General features: G+C 44.6%; 1 protein-coding gene across 1 annotated transcript; it reads left to right on the top strand.

Moving 5' to 3' along the window:
- Window positions 1-606: 606 nt before the first annotated feature.
- On the top strand, window positions 607-27,117 carry LOC110526614 (72 kDa type IV collagenase). The gene is made up of 13 exons (XM_090238909.1): window positions 607-1,362; window positions 1,797-2,023; window positions 2,859-3,007; window positions 3,578-3,706; window positions 3,965-4,138; window positions 5,509-5,682; window positions 8,553-8,726; window positions 9,162-9,317; window positions 9,552-9,678; window positions 17,354-17,490; window positions 23,895-24,054; window positions 24,449-24,558; window positions 26,091-27,117. Exons 1-13 carry the CDS (start codon window positions 1,207-1,209, stop codon window positions 26,195-26,197), a joined length of 1,980 nt encoding a protein of 659 aa, XP_090095035.1. The 5' UTR covers window positions 607-1,206; the 3' UTR covers window positions 26,198-27,117.
- The last annotated feature ends 212 nt before the right edge of the window (window positions 27,118-27,329 follow it).

Below are 27,329 nucleotides of genomic sequence, written 5' to 3' on the forward strand. Positions count from 1 at the left end.
AGAAAAAGGGTTCCAAAAGGGTTCTTTGGCTGACCCATAGGAGAACCCTTTTTGGTTCCAGGTAGGACCCTTTTTGGCTCCAGGTAGAACTCCTTAAAACGCTCTGGAAATTGTTTTACATGGAACTCAAAAGGGTTCTACCTGGAAATAAAAGGGTTCTACCTGGAACCAAAAATAGTTCTTCAAAGGGTGCTCCTTATGGGGACAGCTGAATAACTCTTAGTTTCAAGATGGCATTGTTTCTTCTATGAATGAAGTAGTAAGCCACGCCTAGGTCTAGGATACTAAATGTACTGTTCCTTGCAGCAACAGGTGTCAGGGAAACATTTTTGCTAACGGATTTTGTAGGCATTTTGCTAACATAATCAGAAAGGTGTTAAGAGGGGCCAGGACAGAACAGAACAGGTGAACTCTCAACTTCAGGGCCTGGTTAGAGAGCAACTTTGCACCTACAGTGTCATGGCATTTTGGTACACCAGAATTACATTCATTTCCAATGAAACACTGCGTTTAGCTTGCACCATTGCAGTTGCTGTGCGTTCTGTGTGGTGCATACGTTGGATTTATCGAATGTATGCGTCAAACGTTATGCGTAGACGGCTTGACAGGAATGGTAGCAGAAGTTGAACTTGTGTTGCATACACATCCAGATGATGCTGCATACCATTTTGCGCAAACGCCCTTTCGGTGTGATCGAAGCGTTACAAGACACACGGTCCATGGCCTCTGTTCGTCGATAGCCTAGAAAGGCACACTCTTTATGCTGATTTTTCCCTATCTATTTACTCTCATTGTCAATATATCTCCTATTTATAATGGATTCGTGCCATCATTGTACCCGCTTCAATATATGTGCAAATACAACGAATAGGCCTAGCCTACAATGCAAAGAACACCGACCACAGAGGCCAAGGGAGGCTAGGAATTACGCAGTAAACTCGTAATTGGAACAGGTCTCCGGTTACATTTCTCCAAAGTTCCCCGATTTGGGGAGACTGCGCAGTCTGTAGCCTACACTTCCCGTTGAAAGCAGCATACAAAATTGCATGTGTAAGCACAACTGAGTTAGCAGACCTGGGTTGCAGTGCAGAATGTCCCGTTGAGGAGAAGATAAAGCAACAGAAGAGGCAAGAGGACATCCAACCCAGAAACGTTCTGTTTTTCTCCATCCTGATTACATACACAGCGATTCTCCACCGGGGAAAGATGGGGTGCCAGACGGCATTTAGCCCCCGACACCTTGTCCTCAAAGTGTTTTTGGTACAGTTAATCGCCTTTCTCCAGAAAACCTCTGCAGCCCCCTCGCCCATTATCAAGTTCCCAGGAGACGATAGTCCAAAAACAGACAAAGAAGTGGCTCTGGTAAGTGTTCCTTAAACAACTTTTCATAGTGGGAATGTAATGTGACTTTTTCTTCAAACTACTTTATCGGTTATTTTCAATAAATTCAGGAAGATAGAACATAAAATCCATTCTACCATTTGTGAATTACTTTAAAATGACAAATAATTCATGAAACTCATAATGTTTTGGCTTCAGACCTGATAGTTGGATACCCACTGGGCACACACTGGTTGAATCAACATTGTTTCCACTCATTTCAATGAAATTACGTTGAACAGACATTGAAGTGACATCTGTGCCCAGTGGGGATGTTTCATTGTGTAATGCACACAAATGTTCATGCATTCATTGATACAGTATGTCTACATGGATGAATGCACTAAATAGAGTAGGAAGGCATCAGAATATATCCTATATCAACTCATAGGCTTGTCTTGTATTCTCTTCTGCAGCACTATCTGAACAAGTTCTATGGCTGCCCACAAGACAGATGTAATCTCATGGTGCTGAAAGACACCCTGAAGAAGATGCAGAAGTTCTTCTCTCTGCAAGAGACGGGCGAGATCGACCCCAAGACAGTGGAGATCATGAAGAAGCCCCGCTGTGGAGTTCCTGATGTTGCCCAATACAACTTCTTCCACAGGAAACCCAAGTGGCAGCAAAACGCCATCACCTACAGGTCAGTGGTCAAAACATGTTCGTTTGGCCCAAATAGTGTTTTGGTATAGGGAGTTGTGCAATAGGCTTTGAACCCCATGTGCAGTAGGGTTGTACTCCATATATCTCCCTATGTTGCTGTGCAATGTGCTGACTGCTGAACTAAGGAAATGACTAAGGAAATGACTCCTCCAGCCCCTGCAGTTTGTTTTGGGGAGATGAAAACCTCAACTATGTGCTGCCCACCAACCCAACCACAATCTGCTAGCTCCAAGATTCCTGTACAATGTGTGCTTGTTTGATATGTTTTATTTGAGGTTAAGAAGAGAGTAAAGTTCTGTTGTTTACATCAGCCCTTTCTGTGTCCTCATGACCACTCAGACTCACTGTATGTACCATGGAGAAAAACAAAGATGGGGAGGAGTTTACCAAAACAACAAGAGACAGAGCGTTATCCTGCTCAGACAGGCTCACATAGCAGGGGTTAGTTGCTGGACTCTCTCATGTAGCATTCTAACCACATTAGTCATAGGCAAGGCCTGAAGACTGATGGACTTTATGTCCAGAAGGGGAGTTTAGGAAAGCTCTGATCTATTGTTTTTGTCCTGTAAATAGAAGAGAGATGGGTGTACAAGCTTTTGCCTTCTGCATTTTGAATCTCACGTTTAAGGGTTTTATATGCTGACGTTGGTCCCTCTTCTGCTTGTAGTACATGTATTTCCTCAAGCATACCTAGTCAATCACACAGTAATATTCCATTATGTAAGATGTATCATGCAGCACATCTTCAGCCAGGGATGAGCTGTTTAATGAGTCTCCTCCTCAGTTTCTTCTCCTCTCTGTGTTCCACCTCTCAGGATTCTAGGCCACTCTCCTGACCTGGACGAGGAGACTATTGATGACGCCTTCTTAAGGGCCTTCAAAGTCTGGAGTGACGTCACCCCACTCAAGTTCACCCGCCTCATGGATGGAGAGGCTGACATCATGATTAACTTTGGCCGCAACGGTACGGTATTACAGAACAGTTTTGACTTTTATATCCTGCTGAATGTACTGTATGAAACGTCAGCAATGCCAGATGATGAGTAGCCTAGTTAAACCAGACTTAATTCTGCTCTCACCTTCGTTCAGACTGGTTTAACCAGGCTACTCATCATCCGGCTATTGCGCAAAAGGGCGGAAGTGGCTGGGAACTAGATTAGATGATGGGTGCTCAGTGCTGCTAATCGTATAGTGTAGTACCGTAGGCCTGCCTATGTGTGAGTTACTAGTTGCTCTTTCTCTGGGTTCCCTGTGTCTCACATAAAGTCAATATTCTCGTGGCGAGGCCAGACATCAAGTTAGAACATATGGAGGTCACTGTCTGACCGACTTGTGGTCAAAACAAGCCCAGAATGACGTGTTTTCATGACATGTCTACATGGCACCATCCCAGTGATCTACACTGTTGAAGTCTAACACTAGCTACTTCAGAAACAGTTCTATTCTGAGTTGAATCCATCCAGTAAGGCTGTAATTGTATACTGATCTGTGCCTTGAGTCCTTTTGTTTTAGCCCTTGTTATGTGAATCCACAGAGCATGGTGATGGCTACCCCTTCGATGGTAAAGATGGTCTGCTGGCTCATGCCTTCGCTCCTGGACCAGGCACCGGAGGAGACTCCCACTTTGATGACGACGAGCAGTGGACCCTGGGAGAAGGACAAGGTACTGGAGACTGTACTGTCTGAGTTGTAAATGAAGTCTGTAAATACGAGTTCATCCTGATGTAATATATAAACCTACTTGTTTTTACTTATCACCTATTTATTCATTGTCATACATGGCACGTTTTTAAAGCAATCTGCGGTTAACATTTCACAAAAGAAATGGAGATAGCTGAACCACACGGTATCTGAAACAGCTCTGTTTGGGCTCTTTGGATCATCACCTCTCCCCTCAACCCCATCCCCCTCCTCTCCACAGTTGTGAAGGTGAAGTTTGGTAATGCAGAGGGGGAGTTCTGTAAGTTCCCCTTCATGTTTATGGGGAAGGAGTACAACAGCTGTACCAATCAGGGCCGTGATGATGGATTCCTCTGGTGCTCCACCACATACAACTTTGACGACGACGGCAAATACGGTTTCTGTCCCCATGAGTGTGAGTAGGAGCCAACATGGCTGTGTTTTTTCCTCTAAAGACTTCCTGGGTTTCTGTCCCCATGAGTGTGAGTAGGAGCCAACATGGCTGTGTTTTTCTTTTTCCTCTAAATACTTCCTGGGTTTCTGTCCCCATGAGTGTGAGTAGGAGCCAACATGGCTGTGTTTTTTCCTCTAAAGACTTCCTGGGTTTCTGTCCCCATGAGTGTGAGTAGGAGCCAACATGGCTGTGTTTTTCTTTTTCCTCTAAAGACTTCCTGGGTTTCTGTCCCCATGAGTGTGAGTAGGAGCCAACATGGCTGTGTTTTTCTATTTCCTCTAAAGAGTTCCTGGGTTTCTGTCCCCATGAGTGTGAGTAGGAGCCAACATGGCTGTGTTTTTCTATTTCCTCTAAAGAGTTCCTGGGTTTCTGTCCCCATGAGTGTGAGTAGGAGCCAACATGGCTGTTCTTTTCTTTTTCCTCTAAAGACTTCCTGGGTTTCTGTCCCCATGAGTGTGAGTAGGAGCCAACATGGCTGTGTTTTTTCCTCTAAAAAGTTCCTGGGTTTCTGTCCCCATGAGTGTGAGTAGGAGCCAACATGGCTGTTCTTTTTCCTCTAAAGACTTCCTGTGAATGTATTGTGCAAAACAGTTATAGTATGTATTTTGATATCTACATGGACTGTATAAAGTTAAGAGTGTTGCATTCAGCAGTCCCTCAAGGAACGTCTATTGTGGTGTTTTAGCTATAGTTTCTGACGAGGAGTTGGCCAGGAGTTACTCCAGATGAGAGGTTTGTGATTAGTTAGAAGAAGCTTTGTTGCTGTTGGACTGGGACCAAATGGGTGGGAGTACATTCTGGGAAACTAGTGTTGTTGTCTGGGTCATAAAATACTCCCACTTCTCTGTGTTGCTGGGCAAGATTCATGAAGCTTTTCATCAGTCCTTTTGTCTGTCTGTTTGTGCTGCTGTCCGTGCTGCTGTCCATGGTACTGGCATTAGGGTATAGACTCACCATAAATGAGCGCAAAGACATATTGATACATATAGGCTTACAGTCGACTCATATGAGACCAACAGTCTTATGAAACTTCCTAACTGGTTATCCTTTGATCTTGAGAAAATGGCGTACTTAGTGAAGTCTTGTGAAACATTTCTCTTGTTGATAGTTTTATATACTGTTGATATACTGTAGCAATAAACATTTTAGTCTGGACAGAGTGGATGTGTAACACCCTGACAAGCAATGATTTTGCGGTTCAGTTAGCTTATGATTGAGTCTGTGAAATCACTCAAACTCAGGCTCAACGTAACTGCCATGGCATTTGATTAAATTATGGAAACCTACTGTAAACTCAGTATAGATAATTCCTTCAACTTCCTGTGTTACAGTGCTGTTCACCCTGGGTGGAAACGCGGACGGAGCTCCCTGTAAGTTCCCCTTCACGTTCCAAGGGGAGAACTATGATGGTTGCACCACTCAGGGGCGTGACGACGGCTACCGCTGGTGTGCTACGACTGAGAACTATGACAATGACAAGTCCTACGGGTTCTGCCCTGAAACAGGTGGGTTCCTAGTTCATACTGTCCAAGCCCAAAGGTGTCTCTCCTTCCCTATAGCATACAAGCCTCATCAGCTGTGTTAACCCAAACAGCTAAGGGCACTGATGCATCCAACAGACCTGACTGTTGCATGGAAACCATAATCTGAGGATTATATTGAAATATGTGTGCTTTCGATTGTACTTGAGCCAGGTTGTGTGTGTGTGTGCTAGCGTGTGTTAGTTGTGCGCGGGTCAGCTGTTTCTTCACCCGCCCACTATTGCTATTAACCTATCCCCAACCGCCTCACTATATGTGATAGTGAAAATCTGAGGCCCTCACCCATCCCTAACCCGTGAATGTAGAAAATGTGCTATAGGCTACAGTCAAAGACGGCAGAACAATTTTTTGACGGGAACAGGATATTTATTTTTTCCTAATTTAGATATGTGTCTGCTTATAATTTACAACATTTTGGTGGGCTATTTGTTAGCCAACTTGTCTATAATTAGATACATGTAGCTGTCATTATACAGTGCACACATTTTGTAACGTTACAGCCTTATTTAAAACAATATATATGTATATTTACCCCATAATGACAAAGCGAAAAAAGGTTTTTAGAATTTTGTGCAAATTTATTAAAAATAAAAATCTGAAATACCTTATTTACGTACACTACCATTCAAACGTTTGGGGTCATTTCATACATGAAATGAGTTGCAAAATTAATAGGAAATATAGTCAAGATGTTGACGAGGTTAAAAATAATGACTTTTAATTTAAATAATAATTGTGTCCTTCAAACATTGCTTTCGTCAAAGACTCCTCCATTTGCAGTAATTACAGCCTTGCAGACTTTTGGCATTCCAGTTGTCAATTTGTTGAGGTAATCTGAAAAGATTTCACCCCATGCTTCCTGAAGCACCTCCCACAAGTTGGATTGGCTTGATAGGCACTTCTTACTGTCAGCTGCTCTCACAACAGCTCAATAGGGTTGAGATCCGGTGACTGTGCTGGCCACTCCAATATAGACATAATACCAGCTGACTGCTTCTTCCCTAAATAGTTATTGCATAGTTTGGAGCTGTGCTTTGGGTCATTGTCCTGTTGTAGGAGGAAATTGGCTCCAATTAAGTGCCGTCCACAGGGTATGGCATGGCGTTGCAAAATGATTATCCTTCCTTCTTCAAGATCCCTTTTACTCTGTACAAATCTCCCACTTCACCACTACCAAAGCACCCCCAGACCATCACATTGCCTCCACCATGCTTGACAGATGGCGTCAAGCACCCCTCCAGCATCTTTTCATTTTATCTGCGTCTCACGAATGTTCTTCTTTGTGATCCGAACACCTCAAACTTAGATTTGTTTGTCCATCACACTTTTTTCTAAATCTTCCTCTGTCCAGTGTCTGTGTTCTTTTTCTGCCCATTCCCAAAAACATTATTTGGCTTTCTGCTCATTCCCAAAGCATTATTTGGCTTTCTGTCCATTCCCAAAAGCATTATTTGGCTTTCTGTCCATTCCCAAAAGCATTATTTGGCTTTCTGTCCATTCCCAAAAGCATTATTTGGCTTTCTGCTCATTCCAAAAGCATTATTTGGCTTTCTGTCCATTCCCAAAAGCATTATTTGGCTTTCTGTCCATTCCCAAAAGCATTATTTGGCTTTCTGTCCATTCCCAAAATCATTATTTGGCTTTCTGTCCATTCCCAAAAGCATTATTTGGCTTTCTGTCCATTCCCAAAAGCATTATTTGGCTTTCTGTCCATTCCCAAAAGCATTATTTGGCTTTCTGTCCATTCCCAAAAGCATTATTTGGCTTTCTGTCCATTCCCAAAAGCATTATTTGGCTTTCTGTCCATTCCCAAAAGCATTATTTGGCTTTCTGTCCATTCCCAAAAGCATTATTTGGCTTTCTGTCCATTCCCAAAAGCATTATTTGGCTTTCTGTCCATTCCCAAAAGCATTATTTGGTGATTGGCGGTGTAGGCTTTTTGACACATGTACAGTTAAGCCCTGAAGTTTAGGTTTATGCACTAATAACAGAGAGCGTAAAATAATCCCCAAAAAAACTCAGTGTAACCTATATATATTGCACAAGAATTATACATTTATGGATTTTTTTAAGGTATTGTTTCTCTTTATTCAACCCACCCGCCTACCCACCCACCCTTCAGCCACATAATATTTAATGACCCTAAACCCATCCTCCCGGGACTGCAGGTTATGAGTCAACCTGCGCATCACTAGTGTGGGTGCTTGCATTTATTAGTCAAGGTGTGCTGTGCTGATGCCTCCATGTATTGGTGTAAGAGAATGTTATAATGTTCCAGACGTATGGTTTCCAATCTAGTCTCCTGAATGACTGTAAAAGTATTTTACTGAGTGGCTGCTGGCGGGGGTTATTTTCCATTGTGTCAGTGGGGCTGGCTCAGGGGTTTGGGGTAGAGTCGAGAGAGTGAGAGAGTGGGATATGGGGAGGGAGAGAGGGGGGGGTTGAAGGCTGAGGTTTTCATCTGGTTCTAATTGGTTGGGAATGCTGGCGTGCAGTGTAGCCTTGTGTGTAAGAAGCACTGAATGAGAAACAGGCTGCTTAAAAAACTACACAGGCCCAGTATTGTGCTGTACCAACCCAGATCCCAGATATAATATTATCATGCAGGAAAAGAAAAGCCCATTTTTGGAGAGTAGTATTTGGTTTTGTTTTGGATGTACCGTAGATACAAAATACATCGGATGTCAATGTAATTAGAGTCATGGTAGTTTCTCAAGCAAATCCATTTAGCAATTCAACCCAACCCAAAGTTGAAAACTTTTAGCACGACCTCATCGGCACACAAAGAAAAGTCCATTTGGTCCTGAAATATGTATTGTTGTTCACCCATGCAGCCATGTCCACCGTTGGAGGAAACTCTGAGGGTTCCCCCTGTGTGTTCCCCTTCACGTTCCTTGGAGACACTTATGACAGTTGCACTGCTTCTGGACGTAGCGACGGTAAGATGTGGTGCGCCTCCACCAAGAGCTACGACGACGACCGCAAGTGGGGCTTCTGTCCTGATCAAGGTAAATATGTCATCTTTGACATTATGCTTGTTTGTAGGTGGTTTTAGCAGTTTAGTGGACAATGACAATTCATGTATATTTATTTGAATAATTTGTATTATTATTCTGTTTTATTCATTAATGTCATTGTCATTGTCTATGCAGAATGAAGGGAAAGTGGCCAACAGGAATTTCCCAACATGGAAACTATTTTCATTCACCTGAATATATTTTTTTAAAACCTTTATTTAACTAGGCAAGTCAGTTAAGAATGACGACCTAGGAACAGTGGGTTAACTGCCTGTTCAGGGGTAGAACGACAGATTTGTACCTTGTCAGCTCGGGGATTTGAACTTGCAACCTTTCAGTTACTAGTCCAATGCTTTAACCACTAGGCTACCCTGCCGCCCCAATATATGTGTTGCTGTATCTCTCACTCCTATTGGTGTTGTCCAGGCTACAGTCTGTTCCTGGTTGCGGCCCATGAGTTTGGCCACGCCCTGGGCTTGGAGCACTCCCAGGACCCTGGTGCTCTGATGGCCCCCATGTACACCTTCACCAAGAACTTTAGACTGTCCAACGACGACATCAAGGGCATCCAGGAGCTCTATGGTCAGTTTGAAATTCTTATGTACTGCTTATGGGTTATGTATGGGTTATGAATGTGTTATGAAGTCATTATGTAGGTACCTTTTTAAAATAACGTGTAACCATGACTTCACCCGCTGTTCATAACCAGAGTGCTTTGGTGAATGTCCTGCAGGTAACAAATGCATTTCTCCTTGTTGAAGGATATCAATCTCATCTACTCAATGCTCACCATGTTGCCTCTCCTTTTCCTCTCAGGTGCTGGTACAGACAAGCCTGTGCCTCCCACCCAGGGCCCAGTCACTCCTATGGACATCTGTAATGAACCTGTGGTGTTTGATGCTGTGGCCCAGATCAGAGGAGAGACCTTCTTCTTCAAGGACAGGTAAATGATTTACTGGGGATTCTACAGTATTACTTCTGACCGCCAATGGTTAGAGCAACATTTGACCTTTTTAGGTAATTCACTTTTGTTTTGTCTTCTCAAAAAGCATGTTGCCAATCTGACCACTGATCTGTCTACAGGAAACAGGCAGAAAGAACATATAATCTGAAGACTCTTATTTTAGACTCTGTGGTTAGTCATTGGAGCAGACCAGTCCACAAGTTATACCTAACAATCCACAACTAAATCATTTCACCACAAACAATGGGTAGTTTAATAGGGGGCTTTTTTTGGTCTCACAATGCATTCTTTTCTCTTGGCAATCAGGTGTTTTCTTTGAATGAAGGGGGTGGTGTTCTCTGTTTGTCTGAGCTCTAATGCTTATCCCATGCTGTGATAAGTATAAAGTTATGAAACAACTGGTAATAATAACCACTCTCACAATCCTGTATCAACCATGGTAAACCAAAATGGCTGCCTGTTATTCAGATTGTAAACCATTGCCTACTGTACAGTACAGGGTACAGACTTCAACTGGGATTGTCCTATGTAAGTGTAGAAAATTAGAAAAGGAATAGGCTTTCTGTATCTCTCCATCTTACATGATCTGTTGTGGTTCATTCTCAGCTTTCCATGACTCAGTGTACTTTCCCTCTGAAACATGAACTCTTCACCGCAACAGATTAATCCTGTCTGGGACAAATTATGTTAGGAACACTTTCAACCCAAACAATAAGCTATTGCATGCCATCCAAATGACAAAATGTTGACTGAAAAGCAGGTTTAGATTAGGATTCATTGGACATTTATGTGTTCCTTCTCAGACTTTACCGCCACATCTTTTAGCCTTCAAGGTTTTAAGGTCAGCTTTACTATATAGCTGTCATTGCTGACTTGGAACGCTGTCCAAAGCAAACAAGTAGACTTTTTGGACTCAAAAGACTGCAGTCATTCAGCCTGCCTGGCTTTGCCCCCTTCACACCCTGAGTCTGGGGCTGGAGGGAAACCACCCTCAAATCTAGCTTACAAATCCTGCTTTAGTTCATAGAATCCTGCTTTAGTTCATAGAATCCTGCTTTAGTTCATAGAATCCTGCTTTAGTTCATGGAGTCCTGCTTTAGTTCATGGAGTCCTGCTTTAGTTCATGGAGTCCTGCTTTAGTTCATGGAATCCTGCTTTAGTTCATGGAATCCTGCTTTAGTTCATGGAATCCTGCTTTAGTTCATAGAATCCTGCTTTAGTTCATAGAATCCTGCTTTAGTTCATAGAATCCTGCTTTAGTTCATGGAATCCTGCTTTAGTTCATGGAGTCCTGCTTTAGTTCATGGAGTCCTGCTTTAGTTCATGGAGTCCTGCTTTAGTTCATGGAGTCCTGCTTTAGTTCATGGAATCCTGCTTTAGTTCATGGAGTCCTGCTTTAGTTCATGGAGTCCTGCTTTAGTTCATGGAGTCCTGCTTTAGTTCATGGAGTCCTGCTTTAGTTCATGGAGTCCTGCTTTAGTTCATGGAGTCCTGCTTTAGTTCATGGAGTCCTGCTTTAGTTCATGGAGTCCTGCTTTAGTTCATGGAGTCCTGCTTTAGTTAAGCGTTAAGTCTTTACTCGCTGTGGTTCACCATGCATTAACGCTGTTCAGGGAACAGGGACAAACATCATGCTGAAGGCTGTTCTGTGGACTATAAACTACTGTATAAACAGTGTCGTGTTTGACTTCACTTTTGTTTGATCTTCTCAAAAAGCATGTTGCCAATCTGACCACTGATCTGTCTACATGAAACAGGCAGAAAGAACATATAACCTGAAGACTCTTATTTTAGACTCTGTGGTTAGTCATTGGAGCAGACCAGTCCATGTGTCAAAGTAATATTAACTGTTAAAGGAGGGAGGACTGCCAATTAAAACCGGAGTATGGTTTTAATAGTAGAATTTCTCTCAATAGTTAGTTTAGAAATGATTTGACTATGCCTGTAAGTCATATATTTGATTGGGTTAGTTTGGTTATTTTTTAGGTATATCATCTGTTGTCTAATGCTCAAACATCCTAAAGAATCCAAATCCACAAGATATACAGCCACCATGATAAAAGCTAGCAGAATACCTATACAGTGATGTGTTGTGGACAAGACACTGGACCTGGGGATTTCAGGAGAGATTCTCAATTTCCTCATCAGCAAGATCATTGTCTCATTCAAAATGATTTGCGGTGTTCTAGTTCCATGATATCATTAACAATGACACATATTCAATGATAGCTATTATTATGGGGTGTATCTCTCAGATGGAGGGAAATGCCATTACGGAGGGAGTTACGGCTGAAGGATCTTAATTTGAGCCAGTTTTCTATAGTAAGGAAATAATCCTGAAGCAAAAGGAAATGTGAATAATTATGTGGATCATAATTAATCAATTTTTTTTGTGGGGGTTGATACATTTTAAGTTTGTGCAAATCGAGTCTGAAATGCTAAAGTGGAAATTACAAACTTTAGAAGCCTTTTTAAAACTTGAATAAACTGCTGTGCAGGACAATTCTCATCAACAAAAGAGTGGTCAAATTAAGATCCGACATCTCTATGGAGGAGTTACAATACCAAACCCATAGCTGCAAGATATCTGGACTCAGAGGGCCAGTTAGGCTGTAACTCAGGTTTCAGTGGTGGGATGACTTTGGTCCCTAGTTATTCATTGTTGGCTCTAGGTCACCAGATGGTTTAGCTATCAGAGCCATGGAGCAGAGGAGTGAGAAGAGATGGAACAGAGACCTCGAGAGTGAGGAGAGATTCAATACAGAGAGAAAGTGAGGAGAGATTCAATAAGAGAGAAAGTGGGGAGAGATTCAATATAGAGACAAAGAGTGAGGAGAGATTCAATATAGAGACAACGAGTGAGGAGAGATTCAATATAGAGACAAAGAATGAGGAGAGATTCAATATAGAGACAAAGAGTGAGGAGAGATTCAATATAGAGACAAAGAGTGAGGAGAGATTCAATATAGAGACAAAGAGTGAGGAGAAATTCAATATAGAGACAAAGAGTGAGGAGAGATTCAATATAGAGACAAAGAGTGAGGAGAGATTCAATATAGAGACAAAGAGTGAGGAGAGATTCAATATAGAGACAAAGAGTGAGGAGAGATTCAATATAGAGACAAAGAGTGATGAGTGGAGAGACTCAAGTCAATAAGCAAAGATAAGGATAGAGACTACTAAAGTTATTGGTGTTTTGTTTCCTCAGACAAAAATATGTTTTCACGGAGCTGTCAACCAATGTCAAGGTTAATAGAAATAGCCTAGGACCCATTAGGATATTCATTTCTGTGTGCATCCGTTTTGTTTTCTTCTGCTTCTCCCTATTTTTAGGCAGCAGTGAAAATACAGAGACAGATAAATAGGGAAGTCACAGACTGGAGGGCAGTCACCAGTCTAGTGGGTGAATGTAATGTCTGGAGGGCAGTCACCAGTCTAGTGGGTGAATGTAATGTCTGGAGGGCAGTCACCAGTCTAGTGGGCCAATGTAATGTCTGGAGGGCAGTCACCAGTCTAGTGGGTCAATGTAATGTCTGGAGGGCAGTCACCAGTCTAGTGGGTCAATGTAATGTCTGGAGGGCAGTCACCAGTCTAGTGGGCCAATGTAATGTCTGGAGGGCAGTCACCAGTCTAGTGGGTCAATGTAATGTCTGGAGTCTGGAGGGCAGTCACCAGTCTAGTGGGTCAATGTAATGTCTGGAGTCTGGAGGGCAGTCACCAGTCTAGTGGGTCAATGTAATGTCAGGAGTCTGGAGGGCAGTCACCAGTCTAGTGGGTCAATGTAATGTCTGGAGTCTGGAGGGCAGTCACCAGTCTAGTGGGCCAATGTAATGTCTGGAGTCTGGAGGGCAGTCACCAGTCTAGTGGGTCAATGTAATGTCTGGAGTCTGGAGGGCAGTCACCAGTCTAGTGGGCCAATGTAATGTCTGGAGGGCAGTCACCAGTCTAGTGGGTCAATGTAATGTCTGGAGTCTGGAGGGCAGTCACCAGTCTAGTGGGTCAATGTAATGTCAGGAGTCTGGAGGGCAGTCACCAGTCTAGTGGGTCAATGTAATGTCAGGAGGGCAGTCACCAGTCTAGTGGGCCAATGTAATGTCTGGAGGGCAGTCACCAGTCTAGTGGGTCAATGTAATGTCTGGAGGGCAGTCACCAGTCTAGTGGACCAATGTAATGTCTGGAGGGCAGTCACCAGTCTATTTGGCCAATGTAATGTCTGGAGTCTGGAGGGCAGTCACCAGTCTAGTGGTCAATGTAATGTCTGGAGTCTGGAGGGCAGTCACCAGTCTAGTGGTCAATGTAATGTCTGGAGTCTGGAGGGCAGTCACCAGTCTAGTGGATCAATGTAATGTCTGGAGGGCAGTCACCAGTCTAGTGGGCCAATGTAATGTCTGGAGGGCAGTCACCAGTCTAGTGGGCCAATGTAATGTCTGGAGGGCAGTCACCAGTCTATTTGGCCAATGTAATGTCTGGAGTCTGGAGGGCAGTCACCAGTCTAGTGGGCCAATGTAATGTCTGGAGGGCAGTCACCAGTCTAGTGGGCCAATGTAATGTCTGGAGGGCAGTCACCAGTCTAGTGGGCCAATGTAATGTCTGGAGGGCAGTCACCAGTCTAGTGGGTCAATGTAATGTCTGGAGTCTGGAGGGCTACTAGACTGGACACAGTGTGCATCAGTTTAAAAGTGTTGTCACCCAGCTAACACTTTTTTGAGAGCAGATCCCTCTGGTGTAGGTAGAATCCTCTCTCTAATCTCTCTGGTGTAGATAGAATCCTCTCTAATCTCTCTGGTGTAGGTAGAATCCTCTCTAATCTCTCTGGTGTAGGTAGAATCCTCTCTAATCTCTCTGGTGTAGGTAGAATCCTCTCTAATCTCTCTGGTGTATTTAGAATCCTCTCTCTAATCTCTCTGGTGTGGGTAGAATCCTCTCTCTAATCTCTTTGGTGTGGGTAGAATCCTCTCTCTAATCTCTTTGGTGTGGGTAGAATCCTCTCTCTAATCTCTCTGGTGTAGATAGAATCCTCTCTAATCTCTCTGGTGTAGGTAGAATCCTCTCTAATCTCTCTGGTGTAGGTAGAATCCTCTCTAATCTCTCTGGTGTAGGTAGAATCCTCTCTCTGTGGTGTAGGTAGAATCCTCTCTAATCTCTCTGGTGTAGGTAGAATCCTCTCTCTAATCTCTCTGGTGTGGGTAGAATCCTCTCTCTAATCTCTTTGGTGTGGGTAGAATCCTCTCTCTAATCTCTCTGGTGTAGGTAGAACCCTCTCTCTAATCTCTCTGGTGTAGGTAGAATCCTCTCTCGGTGGTGTAGGTAGAATCCTCTCTAATCTCTCTGGTGTAGGTAGAATCCTCTCTCTAATCCCTCTGGTGTAGGTAGAATCCTCTCTCTAATCCCTCTGGTGTAGGTAGAACCCTCTCTCTAATCTCTCTGGTGTAGGTAGAATCCTCTCTCTGTGGTGTAGGTAGAATCCTCTCTAATCTCTCTGGTGTAGGTAGAATCCTCTCTCTAATCCCTCTGGTGTAGGTAGAATCCTCTCTCTAATCTCTCTGGTGTATTTAGAATCCTCTCTCTAATCTCTCTGGTGTAGTTAGAATCCTCTCTCTAATCTCTCTGGTGTAGGTAGAATCCTCTCTCTAATCTCTCCTGTCTCAGCATGTTGATGGAAAGCAGATCTGGACATGAAGGATGAGTAAGACATGCTGGTGGTTTAACTTCACTGTGTGCTCAGCACCTTATTTACAGTCAATGGCTCAGCACAGGGCTGGGTGGGAAGTCTGCAGAATAATCCACTGAACTGAACCCACTGTTCACTGTCACTGGCCTAGTGATTTAAAATATATATATATATATATATTTAACCTTTATTTAACTAGGCAAATCAGTTAAGAACAAATGTTTATTTACAATGACGGCCTACACCGGCCAAACCCAGACGACGCTGGGGCAATTGTGCACCGCCCTACGGAACTCCCAATCATGGCAGGTTTGGCCGGTGATGAGGTGGACCTGTATGGGATCGAGACACTGAACACAGAAAGCCCTGCTAGCTAGGTTTCTCTAACCTCTCTGGCTGCATCTTATGCAGGAAGTGTATTACATATGCATCCAGAATGTGACAAGAATGAGAGAAATTATGAAATCTCTGTGACCCAGATATACAATTTCCTGTTATCTCACAATCAGAGGTGGACATGGATTGTCTTCCTGTCTGATTTAGGGTCAGGTTGGCTTGTTTTGTGGGACTAATTCAACCTTGAATAGATTGCTATAGCAGATCATCATATGACTACTTTGTCCATATCTGCATAGCATTTTATAACCATTAACAGGCTTTATCTATCTGAGAAATATCTGTCTCTTTGAAAAATAGGTCAATGGAAAAGACTTGGGGAGCTGCTGCTGTTGTTGCTCATGCAGCTGCCTGTTGGAAATCTCTGCAAGATGGGTCTTGTTCCCCTGGCTTCTATAAACCCTGGTCCTAACGAGAACCAGATGCTGAATGAATCAGGCTATTGTGGCTTCGCTGCCTGGGCTGCTGAAACTCTCCCTCTCTCTCTTTCCCCCTTACTTTCCCATCTCACATCTCTTACTGTCCTTCACTTTCCCATCTCTCTTTCCATCTTTCCCCTCTCCCGTCTCTCTTTCCCCCTTCTCTCCTCTCCTCTCTCTTTCCCTCTTCCCTCCTCTCCCCTCTCTCTTCCCCTCTTCCCTCCTCTCCCCTCTCTCTTCCCCTCTTCCCTCCTCTCCCCTCTCTCTTCCCCTCTTCCCTCCTCTCCCCTCTCTCTTTCCCCTTTCCCTCCTCTCCTCTCTCTTTCCCCTCTCCCTTTCCCTCTTCCCTCCCCTCTCTTTCCCCTCTCTCTTCCCTCTTTCCTCCTCTCCTCTCTTTCCCCTCTCCCCTCTCTCTTTCCCTCCTCTCCCCTCTCCCCTCTCTCTTTCCCTCTTTCCTACTCACCGCTCTCTCCTTCCCTCTTTCCTTCACCCCTTTCTCGCTGTTTCTCTCCCATCTCTCCTCTCCCCTTCCCCCCTCTCCTCTCTTCCCCACTGTCCTCTACTCTCCCTTCAACTGCCCCCCCCTTTTCTCCCCTCTCTCGTCTCCTGTCCTCTCCTCTCTGCACCCTCCTCTCCCCTCTCTTTCCCCTCTCCCCTCTCTCTTTCTCTTTCCCCTCTCCCCTCTCTCTTTCCCTCTTCCCTCCTCTCCCCTCTCTCTTTCCCTCTTCCCTCCTCTCCCCTCTCTCTTTCCCTCTTCTCTCCTCTCTCTTTCCCCTCTCCCCTCTCTCTTCCCTCTTCCCTCCTCTCCTCTCTCTTTCCCTCCTCTCCCCTCTCTCTTTCCCTCCTCTCCCCTCTCTCTTTCCCTCCTCTCCCCTCTCTCTTTCCCTCCTCTCCCCTCTCTTTCCCTCTTCCCTCCTCTCCCCTCTCTCTCTTTCCCTCTTTCCTACTCGCCGCTCTCTCCTTCCCTCTTTCCTTCACCCCTTTCTCGCTGTTTCTCTCCCATCTCTCCTCTCCCCTTCCCCCCTCTCCTCTCTTCCCCACTGTCCTCTACTCTCCCTTCAACTGCCCCCCCCTTTTCTCCCCTCTCTCGTCTCCTGTCCTCTCCTCTCTGCACCCTCTTACATGATTTGAACCAGTAGGTAACTCCTCTCTCTGCTCTCTCTATCAGGTTCATATTCAGGTCAACCAACTTCCGGGGCAAGCCTTCAGGTCCCATGCTGGTAGCCACCTACTGGCCTGAGCTCCCGGTCACTATCGACGCTGCCTATGAGAACCCACTGGAGGAGAAGACTGTGTTCTTTGCAGGTAATGTATGTATGGGAGACTGAGTTGTGTCATCCAACGTTGAGATACAGTGCTTTGGGAAAGTATTCAGACCCCTTGACTTTTTCCACATTTTGTAATGTTACAACTTTATTCCAAAATTGCTTCTTTTTTTTAAACACACAATATCACAATAATGACAAAGCAAAAACAGGTTTTTAGATTTTTTGGGGAAATGTATTAAAAATAAAAAACAGAAATACCTTATTTACATAAGTATTCAGACCCTTTCTATGATACTCTAAGCTCAGGTGCATCCTGTTTTTATTGATCATCTTTGAGATGTTTCTACAACTTGATTGAAGTCCACCTGTGGTAAATTCAATTGATTGAAAAACATCCAGGAAAAATATGCTGGTGCTGACTAACGGCGAATAAACTATAAAAATAAAGAGAGTCACACACTCCATATATAAACTCCCAATAATTTATTGGGTAAATCACCAATGTTTCGGCATGATTTGGAAAGGCACAAACCTGTCTATATAAGGTCCCACAGTGGACAGTGTATGTCAGAGCAAAAACCAAGCCATGATGTCGAAGGAATTGTCCATAGCTCCAAGACAGGATTGTGTCAAGGTACAGATCTGGTGAATGGTACCAACAAAATTCTGCATCAGTGAAGGTCCCCAAGAACACAGTGGCCTCCATCATTCTTAAATGGAAGAAGTTTGGAACCACCAAGCCTCTTCCTAGAGCTGGCCGCCTAGCCAAACTGAGCAATAGGGGGAGAAGGGCCTTGGTCAGGGAGGTGACCTTAGCTTTTAGAGTTCCTCTGTGGAGATGGGGAGAACCTTCCAGAAGGACAACCATCTCTGCACCACTCCACCAATCAGGCCTTTATGGTAGAGTTGCCAGACGGAAGTCACTCCTCAGTAAAAGCCACATGACAGCCCACTTGGAGTATGCCAAAAGGCACCTAACGACTCTCAGATCATGAGAAACAAGATTCTCTGGTCTGATGTAACCAAGATTGAACTCTTTGGCCTGAATGCCAAGCGTCACGTCTGGAGGAAACCTGGCACCATTCCTAAGGTGAAGCATGGTGGTGGCAGCATAATGCTGTGAGGATGTTTTTCAGCAGCAGGGACTGGGAGACTTGTCAGGATCGAGTCAAAGATGAAAGGAGCAATGTACAGAGAGATCCTTGATGAAAACCTGCCCCAGAGTGCTCAGGACCTCAGACTGGGGCGAAGGTACCCCTTCAAACAGGTCAACGACCCTTAGCACACAGCCAAGACAACGCGGGAGTGGCTTCAGGACAAGTCTCTTAATGTCTCGTTTTTGCTTTGTCATTATGGGGTATTGTGTGTAGATTGTTGAGGAAAAAACACAATGTAATCCATTTTAGAATAAGGCTGTAACATAACAAAATGTATAAAAAGTCAAGGGGTCTGAATACTTTCCGAATGCACTGTACATGCATGCATACATACATACATACATACATACATACATACATACATACATGTATTGTCTAGGGGTTTTGTATGTCTAGGGTTTTGTAGGTCTAGGGGTTTTTGTAATTCTATGTTGGCCTGATATGGTTCCCAATCAGAGACAGCTGTTTATCGTTGTCTCTGATTGGGGATCATATTTAGGTAGCCATTTCCCTTTGGTCTTTGTGGGATCTTGTCTATGTGTAGGTGCCTGTCAGCACTCGTTTGTATAGCTTCACGTTTTGTTTTGTTATTTTGTTCGTTTGTTCAGTGTTCATTCTTTAAATAAATAGGAATGTATGCATACCACGCTGCACCTTGGTCCGATCCTTATAACGAACGTGACAGAAGATCCCACCACAAAAAGACCAAGCAGCATGTTCAAGAGGAGTGGACATCCTGGGCCCGGGAGAAAGATGTGTGGAGGACATCCTGGACCTGGGAGGAGGTAATGGCAGGGGACAAGACCCTGCCATGGAAGATGGTGGAGATAGCGCAGGAGGAACGGCGATGATACGAGGGGACACGGCTAGCATGGAAGCCCGAGAGGCAGCTCCAAAACATTTGGGGGGAGGCACACGGGGAGGCACACGGGGAGATTGGCAGAGTCAGGGGTTAGACCTGAGCCAACTCCTCGTGCTTACCGTGGGGAGCGTGTGACTGGGCAGACACCGTGTTACGCAGTGATGCGCACGGTGTCTCCAGTTCGCATTCATAGCCCGGTGCGCTCTATTCCAGCTCCTCGCATTTGCCGGGCGGATGGTGCCATCCAGGACGGATGGTGCCGGCTCAGCGCTCCTGGTCTCCAGTACACCTCCTTGGACCAGGATATCCTGCGCCGGTTCTGCGCACTGTGTCTCCGGTGCGTCTACACAGCCCAGTGCGTCCTGTGCCAGCACCCCGCACTTGCCGGGCTCAAGTGAGCATCCAGCCAGGACGCATTGTGCCAGCTCTACGCTCCAGATCTCCAGTGCGCCTCCACAGTCCAGTGTGTCCTGTGCCTGCTCCCCGCACTCGCCCTGAGGTGCGTGTCACCAGTGCGGTACCACCAGTGCCGGCACCACGCACCAGACCTCCAGTGCGCCTCCAGAGCCCAGTACGTCCTGTGCCTGCTCCTCGTACTTGCCCTGAGGTGCGTGTCTTCAGCCCGGTGCCACCTGTACCGGTCCCACGCACCAGGCCTCCACAGTCCAGTACGTCCTGTGCCTGCTCCCCGCACTCGCCCTGAGATGCATGTCTTCATCCCGGTACCACCAGTGCCGGCACCACACATCAGGTCTCCAGTGCGGCCCCACAGTCCAGAGCTTCCGGCGACAGTTCCCAGTCCAGAGCTTCCGGCAACAGTTCCCAGTCCAGAGCTTCCGGAGACAGTTCCCAGTCTGGGGACTCCGGAGACAGTTCCCAGTCCAGAGCTTCCGGAGACAGTTCCCAGTCCAGACAGTTCCCAGTTTCCGGCAATGATCCGCAGTCCAGGGCCTCCGGCGATGATCCACAGTCCGGATCTACAAAGGCAGAGGGATCAGCGTAAAGAGGGGTGGCTACGTCCAGAAACGGAACCGCCACCAAGGGTAGATGCCCACCCGGACCCTCCCGTATAGGTTCAGGTTTGCGGCCGGGAGTCCGCACCTTTGGGGGGGGGGAGGGGGGTATTGTCATGCCCTGACCTGAGATATCTCTGTTTTCTTTATATTTTGGTTAGGTCAGGGTATGACTAGGGTGGGTACGCTAGTTTTGTATTGTCTAGGGTTTTTGTATTGTCTAGGGTTTTTGTATGTCTAGGGTTTTGTAGGTCTAGGGGTTTTTGTAATTCTATGTTGGCCTGATATGGTTCCCAATCAGAGACAGCTGTTTATCATTGTCTCTGATTGGGGATCATATTTAGGTAGCCATTTCCCTTTGGTCTTTGTGGGATCTTGTCTATGTGTAGGTGCCTGTCAGCACTCGTTTGTATAGATTCACGTTTTTCGTTTTGTTATTTTGTTAGTTTGTTCAGTGTTCATTCTTTAAATAAATAAGAATGTACGCATGCCACGATGCGCCTTGGTCCGATCCTTATAACGAACGTGACAATAAAGAATATAAATATGTCTGGATTTGATTAGAGCTTTGATCAGCATGAAGATTAAAACATGATGCTACCTGAGCCTGATGAGCCATATATTAAATACATTTAATGAGCCCTACATTAACCACATTTAATGAACCCAAAACACCCAAATAGTTGTAGCTAGCAATATGCTCTTTTTGGTGGATAAATGAAACTATCTCCCGTATAGGCTAGTCTTTTTGAGTGTGAACAGTATTACTGTACTGTATTGTATTATACTGTATTATTTGGGCTGGAATTACACACATCATTCAAACCATGATAAAGCAGAATAGAACATGCAATTCTGAAGCAGCACATGTGGCCTACAAGGTTATAAGTATTAGCCTAGAAATGTGATTTTAATTTTGGAATTTGTACAATTAGTAGGCTGACGCTTCATTTCTTCCTCGCTTTCAACAGTTAAATTAAATAAGTGTTGATGTCCTTATCTTAATCACTCTAATGACATCCTTGAGTAATATAGAACCAGGATTAGATGCAGAAGGCTTTCACTTCTCTTCATGAAGATTGAATGGTTATGGCTCTGAATAAATAACTGTTATAACCTACCACCATCGTGAGGTCACTCTTCTTTCAAACTACCTGTGAGTTCTATTGGCTGCTTTATTTAACATTCAGCTAAAAAAGAGCTTGCGTCCCTTTTCGATATAGTCTACTGGTATAATTTGTCTATTGTCCAGCAAGCTATTCTAGTCTGGCTTTTCCTGCATGGGACTCCAAGAGCTAAGGGGCGTTTTTTAAGGAGGCCAGGGGAGCAGAGGTGCTTGGGTATTGCACAAGAGACAGAGGCTATAAGTTATAAGCTTATTATGCATAACCCATCATTAATTGGCTAAATATAAGGTTAATACCTTATTGAATGTATTACCTGATAGCGGTAGGTGAGGACATCTATATATAGGGCTGTATGTCAATCTAGAACAGGATGATCTATTTTGAATGGAGTTGATGGAGAGAGAGAAAGACTGCGCGGGCACTGATTTAAAGCAACGATATTCGAGTGACAGGCTGTTTTAAAACTCTGCAGCTGCAATACAAAACATGTTCTATCTTTACAGTTAAAAAACAAGGCGACCCCTGGAAGCCAGATGGAGATGGTGCATTCAGTCTTTCTATTACTGAGCATAGACTATGCTGTTGCAAATGTAGGCCCACCTGTCACAAGAAGAAAAGTTACCATGATGAGATGATATGCACAGTGAACTACGCTCCATACTGAGATGGGCTGTCTGTCCCCACCCTGAGATGGGCTGTCTGTCCCCACCCTGAGATGGGCTGTCTGTCCCCACCTTGAGATGGGCTGTCTGTCCCCACCCTGAGATGGGCTGTCTGTCCCCACCCTGAGATGGGCTGTCTGTCCCCATCCTGAGATGGGCTGTCTGTCCCCACCCTGAGATGGGCTGTCTGTCCCCACCCTGAGATGGGCTGTCTGTCCCCACCCTGAGATGGGCTGTCTGTCCCCACTCTGAGATGGTCTGTGTCCCCACCCTGAGATGGTCTGTGTCCCCACCCTGAGATGGGCTGTTTGTCCCCACCCTGAGATGGGCTGTCTGTCCCCACCCTGAGATGGGCTCTCTGTCCCCACCCTGAGATGGGCTCTCTGTCCCCACCCTGAGATGGGCTGTCTGTCCCCACCCTGAGATGGGCTGTCTGTCCCCACCCTGAGATGGGCTCTCTGTCCCCACCCTGAGCATTGATTCATCATGCAGAGGCCGTAGAAATGTAAGATTTAGAAATTGCAAATAATTCACGCGATGCTGTTCATATAAATCATTTATTATAATTTACCGGTTTCTCACAGTTACTCTATTTATCCTGGGAAAGGGGAGTGGTAAATCTCAGTAACCGGTTTCTCAGTTACTGTATTTATCCTGGGAAAGGGGAGTGGTAAATCTCAGTAACTGGTTTCTCAGTTACTGTATTTATCCTGGGAAAGGGGAGTGGTAAATCTCAGTAACCGGTTTCTCAGTTACTGTATTTATCCTGGGAAAGGGGAGTGGTAAATCTCAGTAACCGGTTTCTCAGTTACTGTATTTATCCTGGGAAAAGGGAGTGGTAAATCTCAGTAACCGGTTTCCCACCATTCAACCCTAATACATACATACAGTTTTTTGGTATGTATGAATGGGAGAGTATGTAGATTAGTTGTCATTCACTGTTGATACCCAGGAGAACAATCCAGGATTGCACGCTTGCATATATGCATTTCATTGTTGTGCTTATTGACTTGATCAGAAAAACACACAATGACATTTTCATGTCTGTTTCCTCTCTCTATCACCGTTAAACAGCTGTGACAATTTCCAGTCAATAACATCCTATTTCTAAGAAGTTCACCGTTAGGAGAATCATAAGTGTGTCTTTTAGTATTTCAGTCAAGTAAACTGCTAGTATGTGGTTTGGACATTTTGGACATTAGTACTGTAAGTAGTTATTAGTGGTTTATAATACATGCCATGCATTGTAGAAGCATGCCATTCTCCTTTAGAAAAGCTCCATGAAATCAGAGCCCTTCCAAAACATAGTGTCTCTATTTAAGAAGATGAATGTTTGGCCTTGTAGAACAGAAACATTTATTTTCCATCCAGCCCTTCAATTGTAAAGCTATGAGTCACATTTCCTCAATCATTTATCCAGTCCTCCCTAACCACAAGATATGATCAAATGTTAGCCTGGCCCCAGATCTGTTTGTGCTGTCTTTCTAACTCCTATGATCATTGTCTCTGTGGCTAATTATAAGGTAAGAGTTTAAAGAAACTCTATCCTCACAAACCCTTCCCTGTGAGCATCTTGACCTGTGCTCATTTGCCATCTCTCCCCTCCTCTCTCTCATATAGGCAATGAGATGTGGATCTTCAATGCAGACCAGATAGAGAAAGGCTACCCCAAGAGGATCTCCTCTATAGGCCTGCCCACAGACCTGAAAGGCATTGATGCAGCCTTCTCCTTTGGAAAGAGCCAGAAGACCTACCTGTTCGCTGGAGACCAGTTCTGGAGGTGAGTCACCACAACACAACCCCTACCAAAGCCTGTGTCTGATCCACTCAGGATTGTAACGATGACATCGCTATAGAATTAGAATTACTTTAAAATCTAATTCTATAGACGTCACTGTGTGTTGATGTGTTGGTGTGCTGCTGTGCTGAGCCATGTCTGCTTTTAATGAGAGACCTTAGCTTCCAATGGACTGTTAAAACAGCTCACTCTGCTCTTACCTAATACAGGGATAATGTAAGATACTGTTGCTGTATGTACTTAACTCTTGCATGACTGCTGTGATTTGTCAACCAAAACGGCTCAATTTTCTCGTACCTAACAGACTAACATAGTATCATGTACTCATGACTAAACATTGATATCATGGCCTCTGTGTGTTATCATGCCCCTCCAGGTACAATGAAGCCAAGAAAAAGATGGATCCTGGCTTCCCCAAGCTCATCGCTGACTCCTGGAACGGAATCCCAGACGGCATTGACTCTGCCTTTAGTCTGAATGGCATCGGTAAGCATACTAGAATACAATACTGTATAATATATACTTTATTGAACATCACTTAGAGTGACACCACCACACACACAGAGCAGGGGGATAGAGGTAGAGAGGGAGTGAGAGAGAGAGAGAGAGAGAGGGAGGGGGTAGAGGTAGAGAGGGAGACAGAGAGAGAGGGGGGGTGGGGAGAGAGGGGAAGAGAGGGATGAGGAAGAGGGGTAGGGATATAGAGAGAGATACCCACTGGACACATGCGTCTATTCCACTTTGGTTCAATGTAATTTCATTGAACTCATGTGGAAACAATGTTGCTTCAACCAGTGTGTGCCCATTGGGATATCTACTGAAGAGAGAAATAGAGAGAGAAAGAGATGTCAACTGGAAGAGAGAGAGGTAGCTGGGGCCTGTGTGAACATGGAGGGAGCACTGCTTCCTGCTTCAGTCTGAGCTGTACTGACACACCACTGGCTGCAGGCTTACATTCCTGGCAGTTAGAACCCAACCTGACGCCCACGCCAGTCCTCTTATTATGAACTGGCACCTGGCCTTAAAGCTGGAATCCTTAGTGGTGAAACTGCCACGTCTGTTTAGATATTACAACAACAAAGACGTTACTTAAAACAACCAAAACTGTTTTATCCCCCCCCCCCCATCATTGCATGCCCGATAGGCAGGAGGAGAGAGAGCAAGGAGAGGGAGCAGACGCTGGAGGAGAGAGAGTAGAGGCAGGAGGAGAGAGAGTAGAGGGAGTAGTAGAGAGAGTAGAGGCAGGAGGAAAGAGCAAGGAGAGAGAGTAGAGGGCAAGAGAGGGTAGAGGCAGGAGGAGAGAGATTAGAGGTAGGATGTGAGAGAGAGCAAGGAGAGAAAGTAGAGGCGGGAGGAGAGAGAGAAAGCAAGGAGAGAGAGTAGAGGCGGGAGGAGAGAGAGAGCAAGGAGAGAGAGAGGCAGAAGGCGAGAGAGAGGAAGGACTGAGTAGAGGCAAGAGGAAAACGAGAAAGCAAGGAGAGAGAGTAGAGGTAGGAGGAGAGAGAGAGCAAGGAGAGAGCAGAGGCAGGAGGAGAGAGTAGAGAGAGGAGGAAGTAGAGAGCAAGCAGCGAGAGTAGTATAACACAGGAGGTAAATCTTAAGTCTATGGCAGTTAACCAGGGTTTTTTTATACCCTTGCTTCTGACACACTTATACTATACATCACACACCGCGCTTCCCGACTAAGAAACAGTGTTTGATAGAGCCAGCCTGTGCTGCTTCACAGAGGTACCTCTGTCTTCATTCTAATTAGCCTGAGCTCCTCCCCTGCTGATTCCTGATTGGGTGTTTTTACTGAGGAGACGAGTGACATCATCATGTCCTCTTCCTCTGGCTGAGATGATAGTGTGTTACTAAGTTATAAGCTTCTAGGGGACATATTTTACACTAGCTCAAATTTTCCATTCTAGTGTGTAAGGCCTCGTGGCTTGCTCAAGGTGAAATTAGATGTATATTTGATGCACTGAATGTGATGATTTTGATGTACCTTGTCTCTCATCATAATGTTTGTTTTCCAGATTACACCTACTTCTTCAAAGGTGCCCACTACTTCAAAATGGATGACAGTAGCCTGAAGATCGTCAAACTGGGCGAGATTACAAAGGACTGGCTGGGTTGTCACTAAGCAACAGTGAGACGCATAGACGTTGGCTAAGCTCTCAGCAGACTGATTCCCCCATCCCTATCCAACCAGCCTATCCTGCACCCTAGCCTAGAAACTAAAGACACCCTCTAACACACCGTGGGACCATCTACACAGGCTGAACATAGGCAACAGGATTTTGTATTATATTACTGTGTGATATTATCAGTTTCTATGTTATGATGATGCAGATTTACTTGGATCTCTCCACCTCGTTGTTTGTTATTAGAAACTCAGACATCCGGTATGTCCACACTACATAGAGACAGGCAGTGTTGTACTGGAAGATATTCTCCTATATAAATGTAGCTTCACCTGAGCAGTATTGCATCATCTGGAGAATGAATGCTGTCTATATTTACTGCTGTCTGCAATCTAGAGACTACATGATACCGCAATAGAATGAGAAATAGTCAATAGCAATTACAGTGTTGTGGAATACATTTGAAAATATGAATTTGCACAATATGTCTGGACAGATAATGGTGCTTATAGAAAATGTTTATTTGCATGATCCTATATTTGATATGCAGATTTTCTACATTCTGTTCAGACTATTTTCAGAAGTAAGTACTTATAGACACACCTTATTCTTCAAATAGGGCTAGCACTTTGTATTAGACCATACTGCACAAATATGGAGACCAAATTCTCCATTTTGTAGGATCTGTCTATTGTTTCACTGATGGTACAGGGAGATGAAAGGCACGGACTGCCTAGAGACTGTATCTGGTTTGTTGTTGCATGATGGAGTCATGACAAGAGAAGTACCACAGAAGTATTGTGTAATAATCTTTTTGTTTTGTTGTTTTGATAGTCGTTTTGATTCGTATGCTTTTTTATAATGTTTTGTGCAATGTGTCATTCTCTGTCTGTAAAATAATAAAGATGGATGGTCAATATATATGTGTGCGTGTGTGTGTGTGTGTGTGTGTGTGTGAGAGAGAGAGAAACGCCCTTAACGTTTCTTACTAGATAGGACTATGCCTTTCTGTAGCCTACTAGCACACAATTTGTAATCAGTAAATTAATAGTTTATAAATAGGTGTAGTTCTAAAACGTTTTTTCTCAAGTACACTTCATACTGTACATTCAGGTCCTTGTTGAGCCGTTC

Source organism: Oncorhynchus mykiss, chromosome 6 (genome assembly GCF_057628025.1).
Source record: "Oncorhynchus mykiss isolate SJ-2025 chromosome 6, ASM5762802v1, whole genome shotgun sequence".
Taxonomy (NCBI): Eukaryota; Metazoa; Chordata; class Actinopteri; order Salmoniformes; family Salmonidae; genus Oncorhynchus; species Oncorhynchus mykiss.

Coding starts and splice junctions, on each gene's coding strand:
- LOC110526614 (XM_090238909.1), top strand. CDS start 1,207: ATGGGGTGCCAGACGGCATTTAGCCCCCGACACCTTGTCCTCAAAGTG. Junction 3,707..3,964: donor GACCCTGGGAGAAGGACAAG/GTACTGGAGACT, acceptor TCCTCTCCACAG/TTGTGAAGGTGAAGTTTGGT. Junction 8,727..9,161: donor GGGCTTCTGTCCTGATCAAG/GTAAATATGTCA, acceptor GGTGTTGTCCAG/GCTACAGTCTGTTCCTGGTT.